General features: G+C 48.3%; 1 protein-coding gene across 1 annotated transcript; it reads left to right on the forward strand.

Moving 5' to 3' along the window:
- The first annotated feature begins 580 nt into the window (after window positions 1-580).
- ALDH9A1 (aldehyde dehydrogenase 9 family member A1) lies at window positions 581-23,687 on the forward strand. Its single transcript, XM_082702287.1, has 11 exons — window positions 581-819; window positions 2,750-2,895; window positions 6,189-6,318; window positions 7,078-7,212; window positions 8,520-8,716; window positions 9,461-9,601; window positions 11,631-11,819; window positions 12,227-12,314; window positions 17,008-17,149; window positions 20,543-20,655; window positions 22,985-23,687. The coding sequence occupies exons 1-11, from the start codon at window positions 639-641 to the stop codon at window positions 23,077-23,079; spliced, it is 1,557 nt and encodes a 518-aa protein (XP_082558413.1). The 5' UTR covers window positions 581-638; the 3' UTR covers window positions 23,080-23,687.
- The last annotated feature ends 858 nt before the right edge of the window (window positions 23,688-24,545 follow it).

The raw sequence follows: 24,545 nt of genomic DNA on the forward strand, positions 1-24,545 counted from the left end.
TATAATTGACAAAAACTGTATGTATTTAGGGTGTACAACCTGGTGTTTTGATAGAGGTATACACTGTGAAATAATCACCACCATCAAGCTTATTCACCTGTGCATCTCCTCACGTGGTTCTCGTTTTCTGTGTGTGTGTGTGTGTGTGTGTGTGTGTGTGAGTGTGTGTGTGTGTGTGCATGACCCTGGTGGGTAGCCCCATCCTTCTGTCTAAGCGAGGGACTGACCCGGACCATCTAGGAGCCTAGACTGCCACCAAGTCTCCCAGATCCTACCTGATCACCTGGAGGCCCTTAAGCTGGAGTAGCCCCGGGGTGACCCGCATCCATTCTCCTTGCCTAGCCGCCCCACAGCCCCTCCCTGCGGCCCCGCCCCCGTCCAGCGGCCCCGCCCTGAGGGCCACGCCCCCTGCCAGCCAGTCTCTCTGCGGCCCCGCCCCTCCCCGAGCCCCGCTCCTTCCCGCGTCCTCCAGGGCCCCGCCCCTCGCCCCTCGCCGGGTCTCTCCGCGGCCCCGCCCCTCGCTGCCAGACCAGCCACTCCCGGCCCGCCTCCCTTCTCCCGCAGACCCCGCCCCTTCCCGCAGACCCCGCCCCTTCCCGCAGCCCCAAACCTCTGCTCCTCTGCCGCGCGCGTCCCCGATGTTTCTCCGAGCCCGCTCGGCGGCTCTCGCTCCGCTTCTCCGCACCCTTCGGCCTGTTCCTGTTGCGGCCATGAGCACCGGCACTTTCGTTGTGTCGCAGCCGCTCAATTACCGCGGCGGGGCCCGCGTGGAGCCGGCGGACGCCTCGGGCACCGAGAAGGCGTTCGAACCCGCAACCGGTAACGGGACGGAGAGCGGGCGGCGGGGCCTGCGCGGCGGGTGGCGGGGGCTGCGGCCGTGCAGTGGGGCGGCGGCGGGGCCTGGGCGCGGGTTGGCGCTTCCCCGCCCCACTCTTGGAAGTATTCTGCCCTGAACCTTCATTTAGTGCGTTGGGCAAACGTTTGCTGGGCATACGTGAGTGGAGAACAGAGTTAGGTGTGCAGGCAGCTGAGGGCTCCGTGCAAACACGAATGCATCTGGACGGGGACGGGAGGGGAGTCTAGGAAACTGGGACAGCTGGTGAGTTGCGTCTGGGGGCGGAGGGGTCGTGGGTAATGCTACAGCGGCTTGAGAAGAGTCTACAAAGCCAGGGTGCATGGGTTGTGCCCCTGTTCGCTATTAAAGTGTATTCAACTTTGCGCACAGAAGAGAATTAGGATTTCCAGAAGGACGCAGGTGGAAACATTAGTGTGGAGAATGGAGAGGCGTGCGCAGATGACTCTAATGAGCATAAATGAGGACTGTGTTGCCATCTCCTAGCCTTAAACTATTTCTGTGCATGAATCAGAATTGGGGAAGGGGTAAAAAGGCCAGCTTTTATCCAGTGCTGGAAGTTGCCAAACACTGCTGGGCCCTGGGTTCGCTCTGAGAATTCTGAAGATTACACAGCCAATGAGGAAGAGGTTTTAGTTTTGGATTGTGTTTGTTTTGCTGAGCTTTATGGAATATTTGTGGAGAGAAAAATGTAAATGTTTTGTGCAAACCAGAATGGCCTGTAGCCAGAGGGACAAAACTGGGTTGCAAAGAACTGCAGAATTTAGGATTGATTAATCCCATTGAACCACACAGCACTAGTAACCTTAGAGCAGGAAGGAGCCCCAGGGATCCGCGGACTTTGCTGGAGGAAACAGCCCCTCCACCCCCATCCCCATAGGCCTATAGGAGAGAGAAAAATTGCTTTTTATTTTAATTACCATCCTTAGCCACTGCCCTTACCGACTGGTAATTCAAATTTGTAGCAGAAATTGCAGGCTTGTGAAATCTTTCTGGAAAACGCAGAAGTTCTTGGTGGAGTTCTTGGTGGACGGAAAAGGAACTGCCGAATTCTTGTTGGTGGAGTCAATCACAAGCCTTGATATGTGAGGTTCATATTTTGCACCGGGATATAGGGAGTAAGGTTGGAGTAAGAAAAGGAGAAACCGGATTTTTTTCCATTTGAGAAAAATTTTTTCTTGTGTTTAGGGATAAGTTTTCCTGATGTTGTTGTTTATTAACCATATTCATGAAGTGTCAGCACTATGATATGATTTATGTAGAATACAGAGCGGAATATAAAATCAGAGTTCAGGGGCTCCTGGTAGCTCAGGTCATGATCTCAGGGTTCTGGCATCCAGCCCCGCCTCGGGGCTCTCTGCTCAATGGGGATCCTGCTTCCCTCTCTCTCTCTGCCTCCCTCTCTGCCTACTTGTGATCTCTCTCTGTCAAATAAATAAATAAAATCTTTAAAAAAATAAAATCAGAGTTCAGATCCCAGGAGACTGAGGACTTTGAACTTCAATTTCGCAAGACCCCTGAGATTCTCAAACATTGTTAAGGAGGGTTGCAAAACCCAGCTCAGCTGTGAGATAGGGGAGGACGTAGGATAGGGTTCTTAACCTGAAGTTCATGCTGTGCTTAGGGGCAAGGGACATGCTCTCTGTAATTCTCTGATGTGCTGACATATGTTTTTCTAGAGAGAAGTCTGCAGCTTTTATTAGATTCTTAAAGGGTTCCGTTGCCTCAGAACAGAGTGAAGAACCGCAGGCATCGGGGTGGTCATGAAGTTAGGCCATAGTTAAAAAACAGGAAGGGGGTCACTACAAGGGCATGTGGATACATAGTACTTCCTTTAAACTTGAGATAACTTGAGATAACTTTAAACTTGAGATAACACTGTATTTCCTGTTACAGGCCGAGTGATAGCCACTTTCACTTGCTCCGGAGAGAAGGAAGTAAATTTGGCTGTTGCAGATGCAAAAGCTGCCTTTAAAATATGGAGGCAGAAATCCGGCATGGAGCGCTGTCGAATTCTTTTGGAGGCTGCCAGGATAATAAGGGTATGTTTCACTTTCTTTCTCTTTCAGAAATGTCCCCTTGGAGTTGCTCTGAGGGCTCTCTGTGCTGATCTGCCATTAGACTTTGATGCTCTGTTAGGTGATGCTTTTTTTTTTTTTTAAAGATTTTATTTATTTATTTGACAGAGATCACAAGTAGGCAGAGAGGCAGGGAGAGAGAGAGAGAGAGAGAGGAGGAAGCAGGCTCCCCGCTGAGCAGAGAGCCTGATGCGGGGCTCCATCCCAGGACCCTGGGATCATGACCTGAGCTGAGGGCAGAGGCTTTAACCCGCTGAGCCATTTAGGCGCCCCTAGGTGATGCCTTTTTTGCAGAACTGCAGAACATTTCTGTGTGCTCACCTGGGTATATGGGACATGATTTCTTTAAGTAATTGCTGTCTGGATCTTGGCTCTCTCTCTGACCTCTCCTTTGGCAGGTTGTTTTCTCTATCTTTGTTCTAACGCGTCCTTTGCAGCTTGTCTCCTTTTTAACTCTTTGTATTTGTTTCCAGTTTCCTTTTTCCTCTGATGACTCTACCACTCTTTTTTCAGGTACATATTCTACTGTAATTGCCTGGGAAGATTTTGTAAATTTATAGATGTTTCCTTCTTAAAAAACAAAGTTAGGGTGAACCTGGGTGGCTTAGTCAGTTAAGCGGCTGACTCTCGATTTCAGCTCAGGTCGTGTTCTGGGGATTGTGGATGGAGCTGTGTCAGGCTCCGTGCTCAGGGGGGATCTGCTTGAGCGCCTCTCTTGCCCTCTGCCGCACCTCTGTCCTCCCTCCTGCTCACATGCTCTCTCTCTCTCTAAAATAGTGACAGAGTTGGGGCGCCTGGGTGGCTCAGTGGGTTAAAGCCTCTGCCTTCAGCTCATGTCATGATCTCAGGGTCCTGGGATCGAGCCCCGCATCAGGCTCTCTGCCCACTTCCTCCTTTCCTCTCTCTGCCTGCCTCTCTGCCTACTTGTGATATCTTTCTAACAAATGAAATCTTTTTAAAAAATGAATAAAATAAAGACAAAGTTAAAACTTCCTACAGTCTTTTTACAAAATTTTTATTTATTTATTTTGAGTAATCGCTACACCCAACATGGGGTTTGAACTCATGACCCTGAGATCAAGAATTGCATGCTCCACCAATTGAGCCCCTAAACTTTTTAGTCTTTTTTTTTAAAAGAATTTATTGATTTGACAGAGAGTGAGATAAGGAGACAGGGCACAAGCAGGGGGGAGCAGCGGAGGGAGAGGGGGAAGCAGGCTCCCTGTTTAGCCTGATGTGGGACTCGATCCCAGGACCCTGAGACCATGACCTGAACTGAAGGCAGAAGCTTAACCACTGAACCATCCAGGTGCCCCACCTTTTTACAGTCTTAAAAAGCAGAAGGACTAGAGATGCTCATTACAAACAATTAGAAGTCTCGGAAGCATGTACAGCAAAATATGAATCGTGGCTACTTCTATGAATCGTGGCTACCTCTGAGTGGTAGAACTCTGGTGAGTTTTTGTTCTCATAAGTGTGTTAAGTCAGAAACTCTGACATATCTGATAATTACCATATTTGCAAATATATATATATGTGTGTATATACACACACACATAAATATATACATGTATATAGTGACAGGAGACATGAGTTGCTGGATTAGATAATTTTTTTTTTTTTTTTAGGATTTAATTTATTTATTTGAGAGTGAGAGAGTGCATAAGCAGAGGGGAGGGGCCAAGGGAGAAGGAGGCTCCTCACTGAGCCAGGAGTCCAACATGGGGCTGGATCCCAGAACCCTGAGACCATGACCTGAGCTGGAGGCAGACGCCTCACCGACTGAGCCACCCCGGTGCCCTGAGAAGGATACAGTTTGTCACTCACAGCAAAATGCAGCAGTGAGAGTGGTACATTAGCACTAGTTTTCTGAGCTCCAGGCCTCGAGGGGAGAAGCAGTGAGAAGCACAGGTTACCCTGTTGCTTGCAGAGTTGCACCCCAGGAGGGGAACCCTCAAGTTCTGAGACTCAGTTTAGACAGGAGCTGCTCTCACACCTGTGCCTTCCCTCCCCTGGAGCGAGAGCAGTGACTCACTAAGCACATCTCCTCCGGGGTTCAGGGGGAAGGTGTTACCAGCTTTACTGCCCTGGGAAGTAAGCAGGTGTCTCCAGAAATGGGAAGCAGTGAGCTTTGCCTCTGCACTTCCTTCTGGTCACGTCTGTCCTTAGGAAGACACTGTGTCTGCCTTCCAAGGCCTTTGTGTCTCCGCTTTCCAGCGTCCTCTGCTCAGAAAGCCTGGGTCACATGGAGATGTGACAGGGTTCATGGAGAATTTCCTCTCAACGAAGTGTCGTTAAAAAATTTCTTCTGTCGTTAAAAAATTATTTTTAATAGACCGAAAGTGGCAACTCAAGCAGATAATTTATTATTTTAGTTTGTGTTTTAGTTTTCCTAGTGCATAAGCATTTAGGGTTTTGTCCTCTTAAGAATTGGCTCTTTGGGCCCCTGGGTGGCTCAGTCGATGAAGCGTCTGCCTTCGGCTCAGGGCATGATCCCGGGGTCCTGGGATCGAGTCCCGATTCTCCCTCTCGTGCTCCCAATTCCTTTGTGTAGGCCTTGATTTCCATCTGGTGTCATATTTTTTCTGATTGAAGGAATTTCTTTAGCATTTTTTTTTCCTTAAGATTTTATTTATTTGAAAGAAAGAGTGAGTGAGGAGCACACGAGCAGGGGGGAGGGGCAGGGAGCAAGGGGGAAGCAGACTCCCGGCCAAGCAGGGAGCTGGACACCAGGCTCCATGCCAGGACCCTGGGATCACAACCAGAGCCAAAGGCAGAGGCTTCACCGACTAAGCTACCCAGACGCATCAAACCGTTCCATTATGGGTCTCAAATTTGTGATGATTAACTTGAGGGGAGGATAGGGCTGCTGTTCGCAGTGAGCCTTTTCTCTCTTCCAAATGTAACAGCACTGCTCCTTTCATTTAAAATGCAAGCTGTTCCTATTTTTAAAAATTGTGCAGTGTATTCTGACTGTTGACTATGGGGAGATGTCCGGTAATATAGATGTCTTTTTTTTTCTTTTTTTCTTTTTTAAAGATTTTATTTATTTATTTGACAGAAATCACAAGTAGGCAGAGAGGCAGGCAGAGAGATGGGGGGGGGAGCAGACTCCCCGCTGAGCAGAGAGCCTGACGCGGGACTCGATCCTAGAACCCCGGGATCATGACCTGAGCCGAAGGCAGAGGCTTTACCCCACTGAGCCACGCGGGCGTCCCTATATATGTCTTAAATCTAATCTTCGGTTTTACCCAAAGGAACGGAAGGATGAGATCGCCACCGTGGAGACCATCAACAATGGCAAGTCCATCTTCGAGGCCCGCTGGGACATCGACACTTCGTGGCAGTGCCTGGAGTACTACGCCGGCTTGGCGGGCTCCATGGCCGGTGAGCCCTCGCCTGGCCCCGGGGACCGCGGGCGGGCGGGTGGGAGAGCAGACCCCGGTGGCCCGGGAGACAGACGTGGGGATGAAGACAGCCCTGGGATAACAGTCCTGGGCTTGCCACTCTCCACGTGGGTGACCCTGAGAATGACTTTATCTTTCCTTGTTGAAATTGTCTTCGTGGGTGGTCATGAGGGTTCAGTGAGAAAAGACACGTAACGCACTCCGCACGGCTCCTGAGCCAAGTGGTTAAAAAAAAACAGTTCTTGCAGGAGTCAGTAAACATTACCATGTTTACTAGTTCTGCCTAATGAACAGAAAAGGTTTCGTTTCGTTTTGTTTTTGACTCTGTGAGGTTTGCTGTAGCTGGTGTTGGATGGTCGCCGGCACCCCGCAGGGCTGTGGGAGCCAGAGTCTGGGGTGCGGGTCTGCCAGTCCCCATCTCGTTGCCTTCAGGTTTACCTGCTCGATCCTCTAAGGTTTTAGAGACTTACATTAAGTCGAGTAAACGTGGCTTTGAGGGACGTGTGGGAGTCTTTCTTGGAGAGAATGTGCAGAGGTGCACACACAAGTCCAGAGTGAGCCTTAGAGTGGAGTCAGGGAGCGCCGGTGTGCCATGGACAGCGGGAGGCTGGGGACAGCGGGAGGCTGGGGACAGCGGGAGGCCAGGGACAGCGGGAGGCTGCCGAGGGTGGCACCCAGTGTTGGCGGCGTGTCTGGAAAAGCAGTCCTGTGTTCCCTGTGACTCCTGCTTCCCTCTTAGGCGAACATATCCAGCTCCCAGGCGGCTCCTTCGGTTATACCAGAAGAGAACCGCTTGGCGTCTGTGTGGGAATTGGTGCCTGGAACTACCCCTTCCAGATCGCCTGCTGGAAGTCTGCGCCCGCCTTAGCCTGTGGTAAGAAAGAAGGATTCTTCATGTGGGAGCCATCATTCTGGCCCTTTATTCTACCTCTCACCTCTTTGTGCATGCGTGCCCGTGTGCACATACACATGCATACACACACTCCTTCACACACTCACACTGCAGATCAGAAGGGCTGCCTGCCTTGGGGCACCTGAGGCCTCAGAGGACGTGTGTCCCTTCCTGCCCTGTTGCTCTGGAACCCGGCAGCGTGGCTTATGCACACGGATTGCGTCTATATTATTCCTGCTCTTACTTTATTTATTTTTAAGATTTTATTTATTTATTTGAGAGAGAGAGAGTGCAAGCAGGGAGAGAGGCAGAGGGAGAGGAAGAAGCAGGCTCCCGGCTGAGCGCGATCCCAGGACCTTGGGATCATGACCTGAGCCGAAGGCAGAGGCTTCACTGATTAAGCTGCCGAGGCGCCCTATTCCCACTTTCTTTATCGAATTTATTTTTGTTACAGAAAAGAAGACCATTAATTTTGGTCTGGGAGGTCTTATTTTTTACTGTCAAATTGATGTAGATTGGTGCTCCTTTTAAGTTCTCTTCCTTTCTGCACAAGAATTGTGGGATGAATTTCTGTGGAGGGAGTCACATTCGGGAGTTTGGCTTCACTTAAGAAGCAGAAGGTAAACTTCCTCCTTCGTAAGACAAATGATAAACAAGGCTTCCGTTAGAGAAACTTCAGCTGGCTGACCGAAAAAGTTTTCTCATACTATTTAAAGAGGGATCAGTGGGAAAAGATGATTTATTGTATCTCAGGAAAAAAACCCCTGACGTTAAGGAAAGCACTGGAGCTGGGACGCTATGCGGAAAAGCAGCTTTCCTCCTGTCGTGCTTCGTGCCCTGCTGCTTTCTGCAAGTTCCCGTGCGAGGCCGAGGCAGCTGGGACAGGAGGAATAGAGCGGAGTCACTTAGCTTTGGAGACTCATCAGAATTCACCTTTCGGGTCTTCCATTTCAACTTTTGTAAAATGGGAGTGAGCACAGCACTTCCTCCTGCTATGGCCTGCGTTAAATGAGATAATAGATGTGGAAAGGCCTGGAAATGCCAGTGTCAAGTGTTCCTGGTTGAGCCTGGACCAGTGCTGGCCTGGGATCAGCCCATGGCAAGGAGCCAACGTGGGAGGAACAAGCTGGGTTTACTTACTCGAACCGGTGCGGGTCTAGGAGTTGATGGGGGCTGGGGGGGCAGGAAACACTTGGAGTTGTCTTTGGCTTGTTCTCCTGTCCTGTCCTGTGCTCAGAGGATCACCGGCCTCAAGAAGCCTTATGTTCTCGCATCTTGGGCTCGCGCAGGTAACGCCATGGTCTTCAAGCCGTCTCCCTTCACGCCGGTGTCCGTGCTGCTGCTGGCCGAGATCTACACGGAGGCCGGCGTGCCCCCGGGGCTCTTCAACGTGGTGCAGGGAGGGGCGGCCACGGGCCAGTTTCTGTGTCAGCACCCCGACGTGGCCAAGGTCTCCTTCACTGGGAGTGTGCCCACCGGCTCGAAGGTGAAGATCACACCGGCATCGGGTCCCACAGACGGCGGCGTCGGGCCTGCCCGGAGTGCGCGTGGGAGGCCTCGCTTCCGATCTCACCCGGTCCTGGGAGGGAGGCCGTGGGGATCCGGGCGGAGAGCGGAGAGAGGGCTGTCCGCGTGGGGCGCCGGCAGGGCTGCGGCGGGGTGAGGAGAGCAGGGGGCTGGCGGCCGGTCCCCGAGCGGATGGAAGTCATCAGCTCCTGCCCGTGCCTCAGAGCGCGGGGTCTGGGCTGGGCTGCCACTTGGGTCCCTGGTGTCTTAGGGCCTCTGTAGCAACCACCGCAGAAGGAAGGGCACTCGCTCAGCTTATTTCTTATTTAAAAATTATTTTTACTAACATATAATGTATTATTTGCCCCAGGGGTACGGGTCTGTGAATCATCAGGCTTCCACACGTCACAGCCCTCACCAAAGCGGTTTATTTCCGATGTATCGTTTTGACCTTAGCTCTCAGCCTCGAGCGCAGTAATAGTAGTGAGAGTCTCCGCCTGTGACACGGCATTTTGAAAATGCGTTCCCTCTCCAGAATGTCCGGTGCAGTCCTGCGGACTCTCCTCCGTTCTGGAAGAGGATGAGTAGGCCAAGGGCCGAGACCCTGACAGGAGCAAGGCTGCAGGTGGTGCGCAGTCCGAGGGGCCTGGAGGCTGAGGGTCTGGCTGACGCCGTGTGCTGGTTGTACGCGTGACCCTCCTGAGTGTGCGTGTTCTTCTGTCAGATCATGGAGACGGCAGCTAAGGGAATCAAACCCGTTACCTTGGAACTGGGAGGCAAATCGCCCCTGATCATCTTCTCGGATTGTGACATGGAGAACGCTGTGAAGGGGGCGCTGATGGCCAACTTCCTCACGCAGGGCGAGGTATGCACCTGTCCCGGGCAGAGGGGTCAGCGGAATCTCACCCCTTTGTCGAACAGCATGTTTTAAAGCTTTTTGTTCTGAAATAATTTCAGACTCACAGAAGTGTTGCACAGAGAGGGGGAAGAACGCCCTGTACCCTTGAGCCTCCTTTCTCAGATGTTAACATTTTATCACGTTTTCTTTGTCATTCTGTTTCTCTTTCTATACCTATGTATGCATTTATTTTTCTGAAGTGTTTGAAAGTTGCAGACTTAAGATCTGTAACTTTTACATTCCTGTGTGTATTTTCTGGAAACAAGTGCATTCTCTTATGGAAGCACGGTGCACTTAGTACAATCAATGACCTCAGGTAGAGTATCGCACTCTGCAGCCCCATCTACATATTGTCATTTTTTACAAAAGATTTTATGTATGTATTAGGGAACACGAGCAGGGGGAGGGGTAGAGGGAGAAGCAGGCTTCCTGCTGAGCAGGGAGCCCAATGCGGGACTGCGATCATGACCTGAACTGAAGGCAGATGCTTAACCAACTGAGCCACCCAGGCATCCCCACATAATGCCATTTGCTTGATACTAGTCCTTTTAGGAGAAACAAACAAAACAAAATCACAGTTTCTTTTTTCTAGTCCAGGATCGAATCTGGGAAGGAATGTTGCATTTAGTTGTGTCCCCACAGCCTCTTTTATCCTGGAACAGTCAGCTGTTCAATGGTTTTTATTTTTAGGACCTTGACTTTTTTTTTTTTTTTTAAGATTTTATTTATTTATTTGCCAGAGAGAGAGAAAGAGAGTGAGAGCGCACAGGCAGGCAGAGTGGCAGCAGAGGCAGAGGGAGAAGCAGGCTCCCCACAGAGCAAGGAGCCTGATGTGGGACTCGATCCCAGGACGCTGGGATCATGACCTGAGCCGAAGGCAGCCGCTTGACCAACTGAGCCACCCAGGCGTCCTGGACCTTGACATTTTTGAAGAATAGAAGCTATTTATTTTGTAGAATGTCCCTCATTTGGGGTCTGTCTGGTGTTTTCTTTTGCTAAGATTTGGGTTATGGGTTTGAGACAAAAAGCACCTCAGAAGTCATGTTGTGTCCCTCTTAGTGGTTTGGCTGACTCTGCTGAGGCGCATCTTCTCTGGGAAGTCACTGTGTCTCCCTCTGTGGGAAGACGGGTCACAGAGCAGACCGTGCGAGAGGATTCTGTGCCTCCCCGGGCTCTCCCTTGGATGATTTTTGCTGGAAACACTTTATTTTATGGGGGTTCCCAAACGGTGACTTCCTAGTTCTGTTTTTCTGCATTTATTAGTTCAGTTTCCTCTGTGAGAAGGAACTTTCCCTTCTCCCATATTTTTTCCACTCATTTATTTTTACTATTACGGACTATGGATTCTTCCTTCATTCTATGGATTACAGTCCATTTACTGCCATCATTTATTTTGACCCTCAGATAACTGCAGATTCGACTCATGGCATCTCCTGTGACCTTTTGATATGTCTTCCTTGTTCTGTGAACATGGGTACTTGGCTCTGTTTTTGGACTTTGTATCTGCAGTTCTGATAACATTTGAACAGTATTTATGCTCACGTTCTACGGGAGGATCTAAATGGTCATAAATGATTTGTGATTTTAGAGACAGAGAAGTTAGCTGTGAAATGCCTCAGGTTTTCACTAGGTTCAAGCCCTTTGTTTTTGGTCTGTTCTTCCTCTCCCGTCTCCTCCTCCTCTTAAAATACACAGCCCCAGCGAGCCTCTGGCAGGAGGCAGTAGGAGAACTCGTGGGGGTCTATGAACGGCCTTGAGGAAATGTAAACAAACAAAAGGCTAGAACTTTCCTCCGGAACAGCAGGCGGTTTCTTTGCTGAGAGGGTGGTATGTCCACAATTCCATGGGTAATTCTGCCCAGGACAGGGATAATTTTTAGAGCTGGAACTAACCTTTCAAAAAGGTATACTGTCTCTTTTAAGAGTAAAGCTGTTGGATTCTTCCCTCTTTTCCTTTTCCTTCCCTGCACACGTACAAATTTGTGTCTGTCCTTCAGGTTTGTTGTAATGGCACAAGAGTATTTGTGCAAAAGGAGATTCTTGATGAATTTACAAGGGAAGTGGTGAAACGGACCGAGAAGATCAAAATCGGAGATCCCCTTCTGGAAGATACGAGGATGGGTCCCCTCATCAACCGCCCGCACCTGCAGCGAGTCCTCGGGTTTGTTAAGCTGGCAAAGGAGCAGGTGCGAAAAGGGTGGAGATGGGCTGGGGCGAGGCGGAGGGGAGTCTTTCCATGTTCCGTGCTGGGTGCACTTCCCTCTGCTAATACCCACTTGGCTCGCTATGTCACAGTGTCCTCGGCTCTGTTCTGTTTTGTCCCTGCAGTGGAGTGACTAGGCGCTTGCCCAGGACACACTGAACGTTTCAGGGATGCATTTCAGGGTTGTACAGCATTGCAGGTGGGGAGGGGCAGAGGGATAGGGAGAAGCAGACTTCCTGCTGAGCAGGGAGCCCAATTTGGGGCTTGAACCCAGGACCCGGAGATCAAGTCCTGAGTTGAAGGTAGATGTTTTAACCAGCTGAGCCACCCAAGTGCTCCAGGGTTGTACATTAAGGAGAAAATAAACATTCTTCTTTTCTTTTCGGGCAGGGTGCTGAAGTGCTATGTGGTGGAGATGTACACGTGCCCGAAGATCCCAAACTGAAGGACGGATATTACATGAGACCTTGTGTACTGAGTACGTCCCCTTCCTGTTTGCTTTTAAATGTTTGAATTAAGTATCAGAAAAGGATATTTATAAAATATGTATACGGTATACAGCAAGTGTTGGTAAACCACGACCTCATTACTCAGATTTAAGGAGTAGAAGTTCTTCCTTACCTCCCATGTGGATGGGAGTGTGGATTAGTTTCCTTCCTCTTGGACGGCACCGTGCATTAGTTTACCTGAGACTTAACTGGGTCGACACCTGTTGTTCTGGAAGCAAGGAGCTAAAAAAAAAAAAGGAATGTCATGTTTGATAAAATAATGAATTTCGTTTCTGAGTAAAGTTGCGGAAGAATATGTTTTTCTTTGAACAATATGTCATCAGTATAATAAAACCAGTTTGTCAGACAGTCTGGCAATATTTTAAAAATTTTGTAATTTAATAATTTTTAGCACGTCCTTTCAATCTTAAACATCTCCTGGTTTGGACAGACAAGTGTGTGGTCGTCCTGCTGTCCTCAACCCTTTTACTTCTCCCCCTACCTCAGAGGTGCCCACTGCTCTAGGTCATGTTGTTGTGCTTTCCTCTGTTATGTTACAATATATCTTATATCCCTATATACAATATATCTTAATGTCCCTGTAAAAATATCAAGTAGTTTCATGGCTGTTCAATGTGGTACTAGAAGTCCTAGCCTCAGCAATCAGACAACACAAATGAAAGGCATCCATATTGTCAAAGAAGAAGTCAAACTCTCACTCTTGGCAGATGGTGTGGTATTCTATGTGGAAACCCAACAGATTCCACCCCAGAATTGCTAGAACTCATACCGCAAAATGCCAGAATATAAAACCAGTGGACAGAAATTAATTGCATTTCTATACACTAACAATGAGACAGAAGAAAGAGAAATTACAGGGTCGATCGCATTTATGGTTGCACCAAAACCTGAAAGATACCTAAACCTACCCAAAGAGGCAAAGAGTCTGTACTCAGAAAACTATACAACACTCAGGAAAGAATTTGAGGAAGACACAAAGAGATGAAAATATGTTCCATGCTCATGGATTGGAGGAACAAACATTGTTAAAATGTCTGTGATACCTGGAGCAATCTACACATTCTGGGCAATCCCTATCAAATACCATCAACTTTTTCCCACAGAAATGGAACAAATAACCCTAACATTTGTATGGAACCAGAAAAGACCCCGAATAGCCAAAGGAATGTTGAAAAAGAAAAGGAAAACTGGTGGCATCACCATCTCAAAGTTCAGGCTCTATTACAAAGTTGTAATCGTTAAGACGGAATGGTACTGGCACAAAAACAGACACATAGATCAGTGAAGTAGAATGAGAACCCAGAAATAGACCCTCAGCTCGATGGTCAACTAATCTTTGACAAAACAGGAAAGAATGTCCATTGGACAAAAGACAGTCTTTTCAACAAATGGTGTTGGGGAAATTGGTCAGCCACATGCAGAAGAATGAAACTGGACCATTTCCTTACACCACATGAAAATAGACTCAAAATGGATGAAAGACCTCAGTGTGAGACAGGAATCCATCAGAATCCTAGAGGAGAATACAGGCAGCAACCTCTGACTTCAGCCACAGCAACTTCTTGCTAGACACATCCTCAAAGGCAAGGAAAACAAAGGCCGAAATGAACTACTGGGACTTCATCAAGATAAAAAGCTTTTGGACAGCAAAGGAAACAGTCAACAAATCAAAAGACAACTGACAGAATGGGAGAAGATATTTGCAAACAACATATTAGATAAAGGGCTAGTATCCAAAATCTATAAAGAACTTACCAGACTCAGCATCCAAAGAACAAATAATCAAGAAATGGGCAGAAGACAAGAATAGGCATTTCTTCAAAGAAGGCATACAAATGGCCAACAGACAAGGTGGAAAAAATGTTCACATCACTTGGAATCGGGGAAATACAAATCAAAACTACAGTGAGAGATCACCTCAAAGCAGTCAGAATGGATTTTATTTTTTTTATTTATTTTTTTTTTAAAAAGATTTTTTTATTTATTTATTTGTGAGAGAGAGTGAGAGCGAGCACAGGCAGACAGAGTGGAAGGCAGAGTCAGAGGGAGAAGCAGGCTCCCTGTGGAGTAAGGAGCCCGATATGGGACTCGATCCCAGGACGCTGGGATCATGACCTGAGCCGAAGGCAGCTGCTTAACCAACTGAGCCACCCAGGCGTCCCCAGAATGGATTTTAAAAAAAACTTTTAAAAAAGATTTTATTTATTTATTTGACAGAGAGATGCAGTGAGAGTGAGTACACAAGCAGGAAAGTGCGAGAGGGAGAAGCAGGCTTCCTGCAGAGCAGGGGGCCTGATCTGGGGCTTGATCGCAGGACCCTGGGATCCTGACCTGAGCTGAAGGCAGACACTTAATGACTGAGCCACTCAGGCGCCCCCAGTATGGCTAAAATTAATAACAGCTGTTGGTGAGGATGCAGAGAAAGGGGAACCCCCTTATGCTGTTGGTGGGAATGCAAGCTGGTGCAGCACCTCTGGAAAACAGTATGGTGGTTCCTCAAAAAGTTGAAAATAGAGCTACCCTATGACCCAGTAACTGCACTACTAGGTATCTACCCCAAAGATACAAATGTAGTGATCTGAAGGCCCTGTGCCCCGATGTTCATAGCAGCAATGTCCACAACAGCCAAACTACAGAAAGAGCTGAGATGTCCATTGACGAATGAATGGATAAAGAAGATGTATATACATACAATGGAATACTATGCAGCCATCAAAAATGAAATCTTGCCATTTGCAATGATGTGGATGGAACGAGGGGGTATTATGCTAAGTGAAATAAGTCAATCAGAGAAAGACAATTATATATTCTCACTCATAAGTGGAATTTAAAAAACAAAACAGGAGGATGCCTGGGTGCCTCAGTGGGTTAAAGCCTCTGCTCAGGTCGTGATCCCAGGGTTCTGGGATTGAGCCCTGCATCAGCTTCTCTGCTCAGCAGGGAGCCTCCTTCCTTCCTCTCTGCCTACTTGTGATCTCTCTCTCTGTCAAATAAATAAGATCTTAAAAAAGAAAAAAAAAAAAAACCAGGAGCATAGGGGAGCAGAGGGGAAAAATAAGACGAGATCAGAGAGGGAGACAAAACATAAGAGACTTAATCATAGGAAACAAACTGAGGGTTGCTAGAAGGGAGAAGGGTAGGGGAATGGGGTAACTGGGTGACGGGCATTAGGTGGGTACAGAAGGCATGAACACTGGGTGTTCTCTAAGACTGATCAGTCACTGACCTCTGCCTCTGAAGCTAATACACTATATGTTAATTTCAAAGTTAAAAAATAGTAAAAAAAAAAATCAGTAGTTTCATAGGCTTTAGAAAACTATATACAGATCGAATCATGTGTGATTCCATTCCTTACACCTTGTCTAGAGGACAGATGGAGTGGATCTTTGTCCCTAAGGTTGACAGCGGTTTCCCTTTCCAGCACTTGATTATCTGACGCATTTTAGCCTTAAGCCCTCACAAAAAAAAAAAAAAAGATCCGCTGAGGTTTCAAAGCTGTGAGCCTACTATCCACACCGTGGGTTAGCTTGTACTTGTTAAGTGAATAGGAAGAGCTTACAATATATTTTTAGATATAAATAAATAATAGGGATTAAACAGTGGTGTGCGTGGTATTAGCCCAGATGTATTAAAAAATAAATGTATGCATGGGAGAGAGAAGGAATGGAGTTTGCATCCTGACATTAACAGTGGGTTTCTCTGGTTGCTGGGGATTAGAGGTGATTTTTGTTGTACTTGATGCATTGCTGAATAGGCCACGTTTTCCACAGGGATTATATATTTTACAATGAGGGAAAAAAAGTTATGCTTAAACAGGCTGTGAACCTGGGCAAAGAACAGGGAGCTGACCAAACTAAGGTTTATTCCTGTGATTCTGAAAGCCTGGTTTGTGGTCCCTGACGTCCGTGTCACTTGGAGAACGTGTTTAAGGGGCCAATTCCTGCCTCCCGCCCTCAGTATAACTCGCAGGGAGTGGGGCCCAGCGATCTGCTTTTTAATAAGCCCCCGGTTCATTTTTATTCGTATTAAAGTGTGAGGGTCACAACAGAGTCTGGGTTAATTTTTGATCCCTTAAGATCTGGGGGCTAAAGTACAGCAGATGTTCTGTCTCGGATGGGAACCTGCCCTCCCGCGCGGCAGCTGCTACTGCAAGCCCGCGTCAGCCCTGACTCTGGGACAGGGAAGTCACTGCGTACAGAGCCACCCAGTGTTACCAACCCGCAGGAGGTGATAAAGTATTTCCTGGGACGCTTGGGTAATTTAATATTCTGGCCAATCGTTTCCCTAAATGTCATATGTGGATTACCGCTTTTCAGAGAATTAGAACATAATGAACTATCCTGAAGCACAGCCTGAGAGTTATTTATTATATCTTTAAGAGAGTGCAGGTGTCCCCAAAGTAGAGTGTGACATACAGGTGACCAGAGTGCTTTTTGTTCTTTGTACACCAAGGTCTGCCACCTCTTGATGCAGACTTGTCATCTTTGTAGATCTGTGAGGAGTCATTTGCAGACCTCGCGGCTGGGCTGCAGCTGGTGTTTTGAGCAGGGTTCTCAGACGTTCTTAGGGTTGTGTGTTTCATCGTTACTGCAGAGAAGGCGTTTTCAAGCGCCAAGCACGGTAACCCGTCACTGATGTCTGGCTCTGTTACAATGTTTGCAGCTAACTGCAGAGACGACATGACCTGCGTGAAAGAGGAGATCTTTGGACCAGTTATGTCCATTTTACCATTTGACACCGAAGCTGAGGTCCTAGAAAGAGCCAATGATACCACTTTTGGCTTAGCAGCTGGGGTCTTTACCAGGTACGTGGGGAAGGCCACCTCAGACAGCTTTGCAGGAACAGGGGATGTATGCCGGATCTGCCCAGAGAGGCCACTGTTCTCATTTCCTCTCTGGAGTTGACGTTTCATCAGCATTTTCTGCTCTAGGTGAGGTCCAAAGGTGCCGGAGAAGCGTCTTATAGTTTGCCCTGAGGTTTGCCCTGACCGGCCAGAGCCCCCTGCTGTTGCATTGAAATTGACCTGTAAACAGTGTTGATGAACATTCTGTCCTATTTCATTCATTCATTGAACTAAGGTTAAGATTCTGATCTATGTAAAGCATCAGGTTGGGTGCCTACTGAAAACCTGCATGTCAAGGAATTTAGAAACCTATAAGCATATAAACACTGGGCAGTATTCTCCAAAAAGGTGATTTTTTTCACGACTTTATAGTAGTTCCTGTTTGGAATGCTTTGCAAAATATGTGGGCCTTTTTTCGTGTAGTCTCTTGTTTCCAGTTGTGACTCTCATAAGTAAAATTGTGATTAGTATCTTATACATAAACATCAACCACTATAATACAAGTAAAAAGTGATTTGGGAGTATAATTTCCTTGAAAATGATTGCAGACGGCTTGACCATATTCAAACTTTGATTAGTCTTTGGCAGTTTTGGATGGTTCTCTGGGACTGCTTTATACTTTGGAATTATTTTATACTGCTTTATACTTAGAATTATGCTGACTCACTTTTTTTTATAGCTTTGTGGTGAGGAACCTGGGAAAGAAGACCCAGGTCCCCCTGGAGGGTTTGATGAATGAAACAGTGTAGGGGCACCTGGGTGGCTCAGTCAGTTAACTGTCCTCCTTTGGCTCAGGTCATGATCCCCGGGTCCTGGGATCAAGTCCCACACCTGCTTCTCCCTCTCCCCCTCCCCCCTACTTGTGTTCTCTCTCTCTCATTGTCTTTCAAATTAAAAAATCTTAAAAAAAAAAAAAAGAACCCTGAAGAAAGAAAAGATTGAGGAGCTGTCGTTTCTTTGTTTGCTTGTTTCTTATATTTGAGTAGACTTTATATTTTAGAGTAATTTTAGGTTCAGTGCAAAACCGAGTGGAAAGCGAGGCACAGAGGTTTCCCATAAACCCTGCCCCCCCCCCCAATCATCAGCGTCCCTGTCCCGAGGGTGCGTCGGTTGTAACTGATGAACCTACTTGAACGTACTGTAATTACCCCAAGACCACAGTGATGTCAGGGGTCCTTCTCGGTGTTGTCCAGCCCATGGACTTGGACAGTGGGATCCACCCTTACGGGAACTCTCAGAGTCCTGCCCTCTCAGGAGCTGCTTTCTTCATGGTGAGGACTGGCTGGGTTAAGTGTCTGTTCTCTGCTGCCGCAGGCCGGGCAGAGGCTCTCACAGAGGGTGACTCCAGCACACCGCTCCTTTTTTAACAGCTGTGTAGGATCATCTGCACCATATAATTTACCCATTTAAAATGTACAATTCACTGTTTTTTAGTGTATTTACAGGGTTGTGCAACCGTCACCGTAATCTAATTTTAGAACATTTTCAGCATCCCATGAATACGAGCAGTCATTCATTCCTCATCGTGCTCCCTCCCAGGCCCTGGGCACCCTAACCTACCTGCTCTAGCTGCGGATTTGCTTGTTGTGAATATTTCGTATAAATGGAATCATACAGTACGTGACTTTTTGTGACTGTTTTTTTTATTTCTGGTCTCATTTAAAATTTTATTAATATAACAACACATTTTTATAATGCCTCATATATATTATAGTGTACACATAGTATTTTATGCTTATGTCCACAAATTTTATGTTATATGTAGCAGGGAGTACATGAAAATTCTCACGAAGGACCTGTATTGCTAACATTAACCAATTTAACTCAACCACTTATATATCACTTTAGCTACCCAAGTAATTGTAAATATCAGAGTATTTGGACTGATGGACATAAGTCAGTACAATCACTGATGAAATGTTCCACTTTTCATCTCAGTATTTGGTGACACGATATCTTTTTTGGTCTATTAAGATTATTTTAATCCAAATCATATTTATGATATACATATTTGCGTGGGTTATCAAACTTGGAGTCAGAAATAGGTTGAATACTATGTTAACAAAATGCAAAAGATAGAGATTAGATCATAATGTAGATTCTATACCCCACCGATCTATATAATATAGGCCAAAAAACATATAATTAAAAATGTTTTCTTTTGTTTTTTGTTTGTTTGTTTGTTTGTTTTTTTTTGAGCTTCTTTGACTCAGAATGTTTCCAGGGTTCATTTATATTGTAGCAGGTGTCATTACTTCCAGAATACTATGCATGGATACATCTTGTTCATTCACCTGCTGGACATTTGGATTGTTTCTACTGTTTTGCTCTTTTGTATCATGTCTCTGTTGACACTTGTATCTGAGTCTCTGTGTGGTTATGTTTCATTTCTGCCTGGGCTGCATACCTTGGGGCGGAATTGCTGGATCATATGGTGACTCTGCTTGACTCTTCGAAGCAGTGCTCAACTGTTCCCCCAAGAGGCAGCGCGGCCTCTTGGGGCAACCGTAATGATGTGGGAGGGGCCAGTTTCTCCACATCCGGGGCATCCCATGCTTCTCTACGCCTTTTTGGTTTCCACCATCCTGGTGGGTGTGAAGTGGTGTTTCAGTTAGGTTTTTTTTTTTCTTTTAAGATTTACTTATTTAAGAGTGAGCATGAGCAGGGGGAGAGGGAGAAGCAGACTCCCTGCTGTGGGACTTGATCCCAGGATCCCGGGATCACTACCTGAGCTAAAGGCAGATACTTCACCTGGCTGAGCCCCCCAGGCTCCCCCTCAGTGTAGTTTTGACTTGCGTTCTCAGGAGTTGTCTTTTTCACTTTCTTGATAGTCTCCTTTGCAGTACAAAAATTGTAAATTTTGACCAAGTCTCATCCTGTTTCTTTTCTTTTTGTCTGTTGCTTTTGGTATCATGTCTCAGAAGGCTTTATCTAACCCAGGGTCCTGGGGACTTATTCTTGTTCTTCTTGAAGAGTTTTATGGTTTTTTCTCTGACATTTTAGGTCTGTGATTCATCTGAGTTCATATTGATGAACTCAGTTTAGTATAGAAAGGGAGTGACCTTCCTCTTGGTGGACGTCTGGGTCGCCAGCTGTTCCAGCACTGTTTGTTAAAAGGACTCTTTCTCCCAAAGTGTTTGGCCCCCTTGTTGCTGCGACCTATAGATGCTTTCAGATGAGACTATAAAGCTCAGGTCCTTCTCTCTTTTGCAGGGATGCCACAAGATTTTAAAACACAGTGAGGAAACGAGAACTTGGCAATTCTTTGAGACCTTTAGAACTGGTAGCCTAACTTTTCCTGTTGGAGCAGGAGCAAAGCTATGAATAAGCAGCTTGTCCTGTTGCGTTTCACAGGGACATCCAGCGCGCACACAGAGTGGCGGCCGAGCTGCAGACCGGAATGTGCTTCATCAACAACTACAACGTCAGCCCCGTGGAGCTGCCCTTTGGAGGATACAAGAAGTCAGGTGAGGAGCCGGCGAGTGCGAAAGCAAACCAGGCCTCTCGGGATACTGGTTGTCATTCAGGCCCTACGGGCCAGCTTCCCAAACCGGGATCCAAACATACTATCTGAAAAGTATCCTGATTCCTGGTTCTCCCCAGACCCACCAGAGCAGTCTCTGGGAATGGAAGCCAAGCAGCTTTTTCTCCCCGCAAAAGCCATCCAGAAGGTTCTGACGTGTGTGTAGCCTAGCTTGTGAATGGCTGGTAGACGTCTCGAAGAAGTTTCTCTCATGGGTGGAATTGGTTTTTCTTCATGGTCTGTGGTCGCTGGAGGCGTAAATCCGCTCTGCCTGTCCCTTCTTGGGGTGGTCATTGCCATCTACTGTGGAGTGTATATGGTATTTAAGATTTTATTACTTATTTGAAAGAGACAAGAGTGTGTGTGCAAGTTGGGGAAGAGAGGCAGAGGGAGAAGCAGGCTCTCCGCTGAGCAGGGAGCCCGATGCGGGACTCGATCCTAGGACCCCGAGATCATGACCTGAGCCGAAGGCAGATCCCCAGCTGTGGAGTTTTTAGAGGTCAAGTGGCTTTGACGTCTCCGCAGGCAGTTATTAACTTGTTTTCAACAGCAGCCAGAGTCACTAGAGTTGCCCTGGACGCCATCCAGGAATGCGGTCCCTCAGCTGCCGCCCGTTGCTGACGTGGACGCGGTCAGTCAGGCGCGCGTTGCCGTAACAGCGTGTGTGGAGGCCCGACGTGTGAGGAGGAGCCTCGAGGCGGCCGGGGCAGAGCCCTTCCTCCGAGCTTCTCTTGGAGTTGTTGCCTGTAAATGTTCTCCATAGTCTCCCCACCTTCCCCTGAAGATCGGTTTTGACTGTGGGGGCGCCACGCGAAGAGCCTGGGCCCTGGCCTCTTGGCCCGTATCCGTGGCCATGACAGTGTTAGCGACATCCAGAGCCTGAGGAGAGCGGACGAGATGGTGGCTGTTGGGTTTATGTTTTGTTCTTAGCCTGGCATTCCCTCGTCACGCTCCTCTGACCCCCCTCGTCCCTGCGCAGGCCTAGAGCTGCTGCGCACACGGGCACAATATGCAGATAGGGCACCAGATGCTGCTTTATGAAGACGAACGTCGGTGCAGGGAAAGGTTTGGAATCTGCAGCAAAGGCCTCAGGGCGGTCTGTTAGGCCACCTCTCCCTTCCTCACGTTGGCATGTTCGGATCCGTGCGCTCAGCTCGTCTACCTGGCATGAGAGAGACTAACATGGCCAGATCGGAGGAGAAGCAACCTGGGCGACCCCACCCAGCTAGCTCCGTGCTCAGGGTGTGGAAGGGGACAAAGGCCAGAGCCACGCCTTGCCAGGGCTGTTGTAGACATCCCGTGGAGGCATGAATGTCCGGGGACGTGGCCTTACCCTGTGGAGGCAGACCTGCGTGAGCCTGAGGCTGGGTGCCCCAAGAGGCCAGGGATGCTGGCCCTGTGGCGCGTGACCTAGTGACCGGGCTACCTGCAGAGTCCCCCGGTGTTACGAGCTGGCAGGGTGGGAAAGCAAGCTGCTCTTAACAGATTTGGTGTAAGAAAAGGTTAAAAAATCTCTGTTGTAGAGTCAAGTTTTCAGTGAGCGCCAACTTTTTTTTTTTTTTCTTACGATGTATTTACTTTAGAGCGAGCTCGTGCACACTAGTGGGGGGAAGACAGAATCCCCAGCTGACTCCCTGCATTCTCCACATTTTGTTGCAAAGGTGGCCTTCCCCATTCGGACCTGTGCAGTCAGGTCTGTGCATCTCTGTTTATTTCATAATCTCAGGTTAGTCTATAGGGTTAGCTTTTAAGCAATAGAAGCAATCTTTCTTTTTCTTTTTTTTGTTTTTGTTTTTTTGGGGATTTGAGAGAGAGGGAGCAGGGTCGGGGGCAGAGGGAGACGGAGAGAGACAGAATCTGAAGCAGATGGCGGGGCTCCCTCTAACGACCCTGAGATCAAGACTGGTGGAGCCAGGCAGGCACCCCAAGTTAGCAGCAACTTTCGGAGGTGTCCGCCGGTTGTCGTAGGGACTGTTTTCACACTGAATGGGAAAGCCTGAACATTTTCAGATCTCACCTGGAATGGTAGGTATGTAAGTTCAGATTCCTAACGTAGAGATGAGACATGCCTTTTTCCCTGTCCCCTCCCCAAAGGCCAGTGGGTCCCTTTTCCCCCTGCTTCGCTCCATCACCGATCGGAGCAGCTGAGGACTTCATCCCAAACCTTGTCGGTTCTATGTCCCTCCCCTGCTGGGGTCAGCCAGGCCTGTCCTTGATGCTCACGGAGGACTTTTCAGTCATGTGGGTCATCCTCACCCCCCTCTTCCTTTCAGGGTTCGGCAGAGAGAACGGCCGGGTGACAGTCGAGTATTATTCGCAGCTGAAGACCGTGTGCGTGGAGATGGGTGATGTGGAGTCTGCCTTTTGAAAATGGGCGGCGTGGCCGGGGCGGAGCGGGGACCGGATCTCCAGGGACCAGGCTTCTCCCAAACTGTGTCTTTTGGGAGAAGAGATTGGCTCAGTGTTCTTCATGTCTCAGTCCCCTTCCTAACTGAAAATGTGCCCAAGTGCCTTTTAGATACTAATCAAGGAAGCTATGGTTGTGCTCAAAGCACTTGTCTGTGAAATCTTTCACCTCCTTCTGGAGAACAGAGAGAGGGACCAGGATTCTCCTTCTCCCACAGATCTGAGCCACTGATGGTGCTCGGGCTCGGGTTTGCCTTAAAGAGCTATTTCCCAGTTAGGCTCCTGGTGGAGTAAGTGGACACGATTTCCTGCTCATTGACATGTTTACACTCTGGGCCCTTGTCATTTCATTGAGAAAGCCCACGGTCAGGATCGTGATGACAGACAGGGTCACGATCTGACGATGGTTACCTGCCGAGGGAAGCACTTTTCCACGCGGTGCTGGTAGGGGAAGTCAGTCCCCGGCCCTCGCAGGACAGATAGCCTGCTCTTTTTTTTTTATATATACAGACTAGCTGTATGCTACTGTAGCACACGAAAAAGAAATAAATTACACGGTTAATCCCTTCAGCTTCGTGTTTTAAAATGAACCCCGTCTCCACGGAATGCTAGTCTGCAGAATAGGGCTGAAGTTCCATATGGAAGGCCAGGGGTTTGTCCTTTGCACTCGGGACACAAGGCTGGGCTTCCGTGGCTGTCATGAATGCTGTGGCCCCGGGGAACTTGAGGCTCCATGTCCTTCCCTGTCCTGACACACAGTGCCTGTCTTTGCAGAGCCTTCAGGCCATGGGAACCTCTCAGCCTGCCGTGGGGGTCCTCGTCCTGTCCCTTTCTCTGCCTTTTAGGGAAACAGTTTATGTGTATGAGCTGCGTGAGTCAGGTTGTCCAGAGACACAGCGGAGTAGAAAAGGGAGCAGGCAGGTGGATGTAAGGGAAGATTTATTAGATTTATTAGAAGAATCGGCTCACGTGATCATGGAGGCTGAGAAGGCCCTCCATCTGCCATCTGCAGACCCATGAAAGCGGGGCCTGTGATCCTGTCCGAGTCTGAAGGCCTAACGACCAAGGGGGTGGAGGGTCTAAGTCCAAGTCCCGAGGCCCGAGAACCGGGCGCACTGGCGTCCGAGGGCATAAGACAATGGGTGTCCCAGCTCAAGTAGAAATCAAACTCCCCCTTTCTCCATCTTTTTTGCTCTGTCTGGGTCCCGAACAGATTGGGTGATGCCCACCCACACTGGGGAGAGACATCTGCTTCCCTAAGTTCACCAATTGCTGGTAACTTCTGGAAACCCCCTCCCGGGCAAACCCTGGAGTAGGGGCTCTTTAGAGCCTAAGAGGTCAGTCAGGTCCCCTGGTTGCTGCCTCCTGATGCATGAAGCTTCACCAGCAGAGGGCGCCCGTGCTTCCCACACTGCGTGCTGGACGGGC

Source organism: Mustela nivalis (genome assembly GCF_964662115.1).
Source record: "Mustela nivalis genome assembly, chromosome: 16".
Lineage (NCBI taxonomy): Eukaryota > Metazoa > Chordata > Mammalia > Carnivora > Mustelidae > Mustela > Mustela nivalis.

Excerpts from the sequence above, each read along its gene's own strand:
- ALDH9A1 (XM_082702287.1), top strand. The coding sequence starts at position 639 with ATGTTTCTCCGAGCCCGCTCGGCGGCTCTCGCTCCGCTTCTCCGCACC. Across the intron at positions 820-2,749 it reads GGCGTTCGAACCCGCAACCG|GCCGAGTGATAGCCACTTTC; the intron begins GTAACGGGACGG and ends TTCCTGTTACAG. Across the intron at positions 11,820-12,226 it reads TTAAGCTGGCAAAGGAGCAG|GGTGCTGAAGTGCTATGTGG; the intron begins GTGCGAAAAGGG and ends CTTTTCGGGCAG.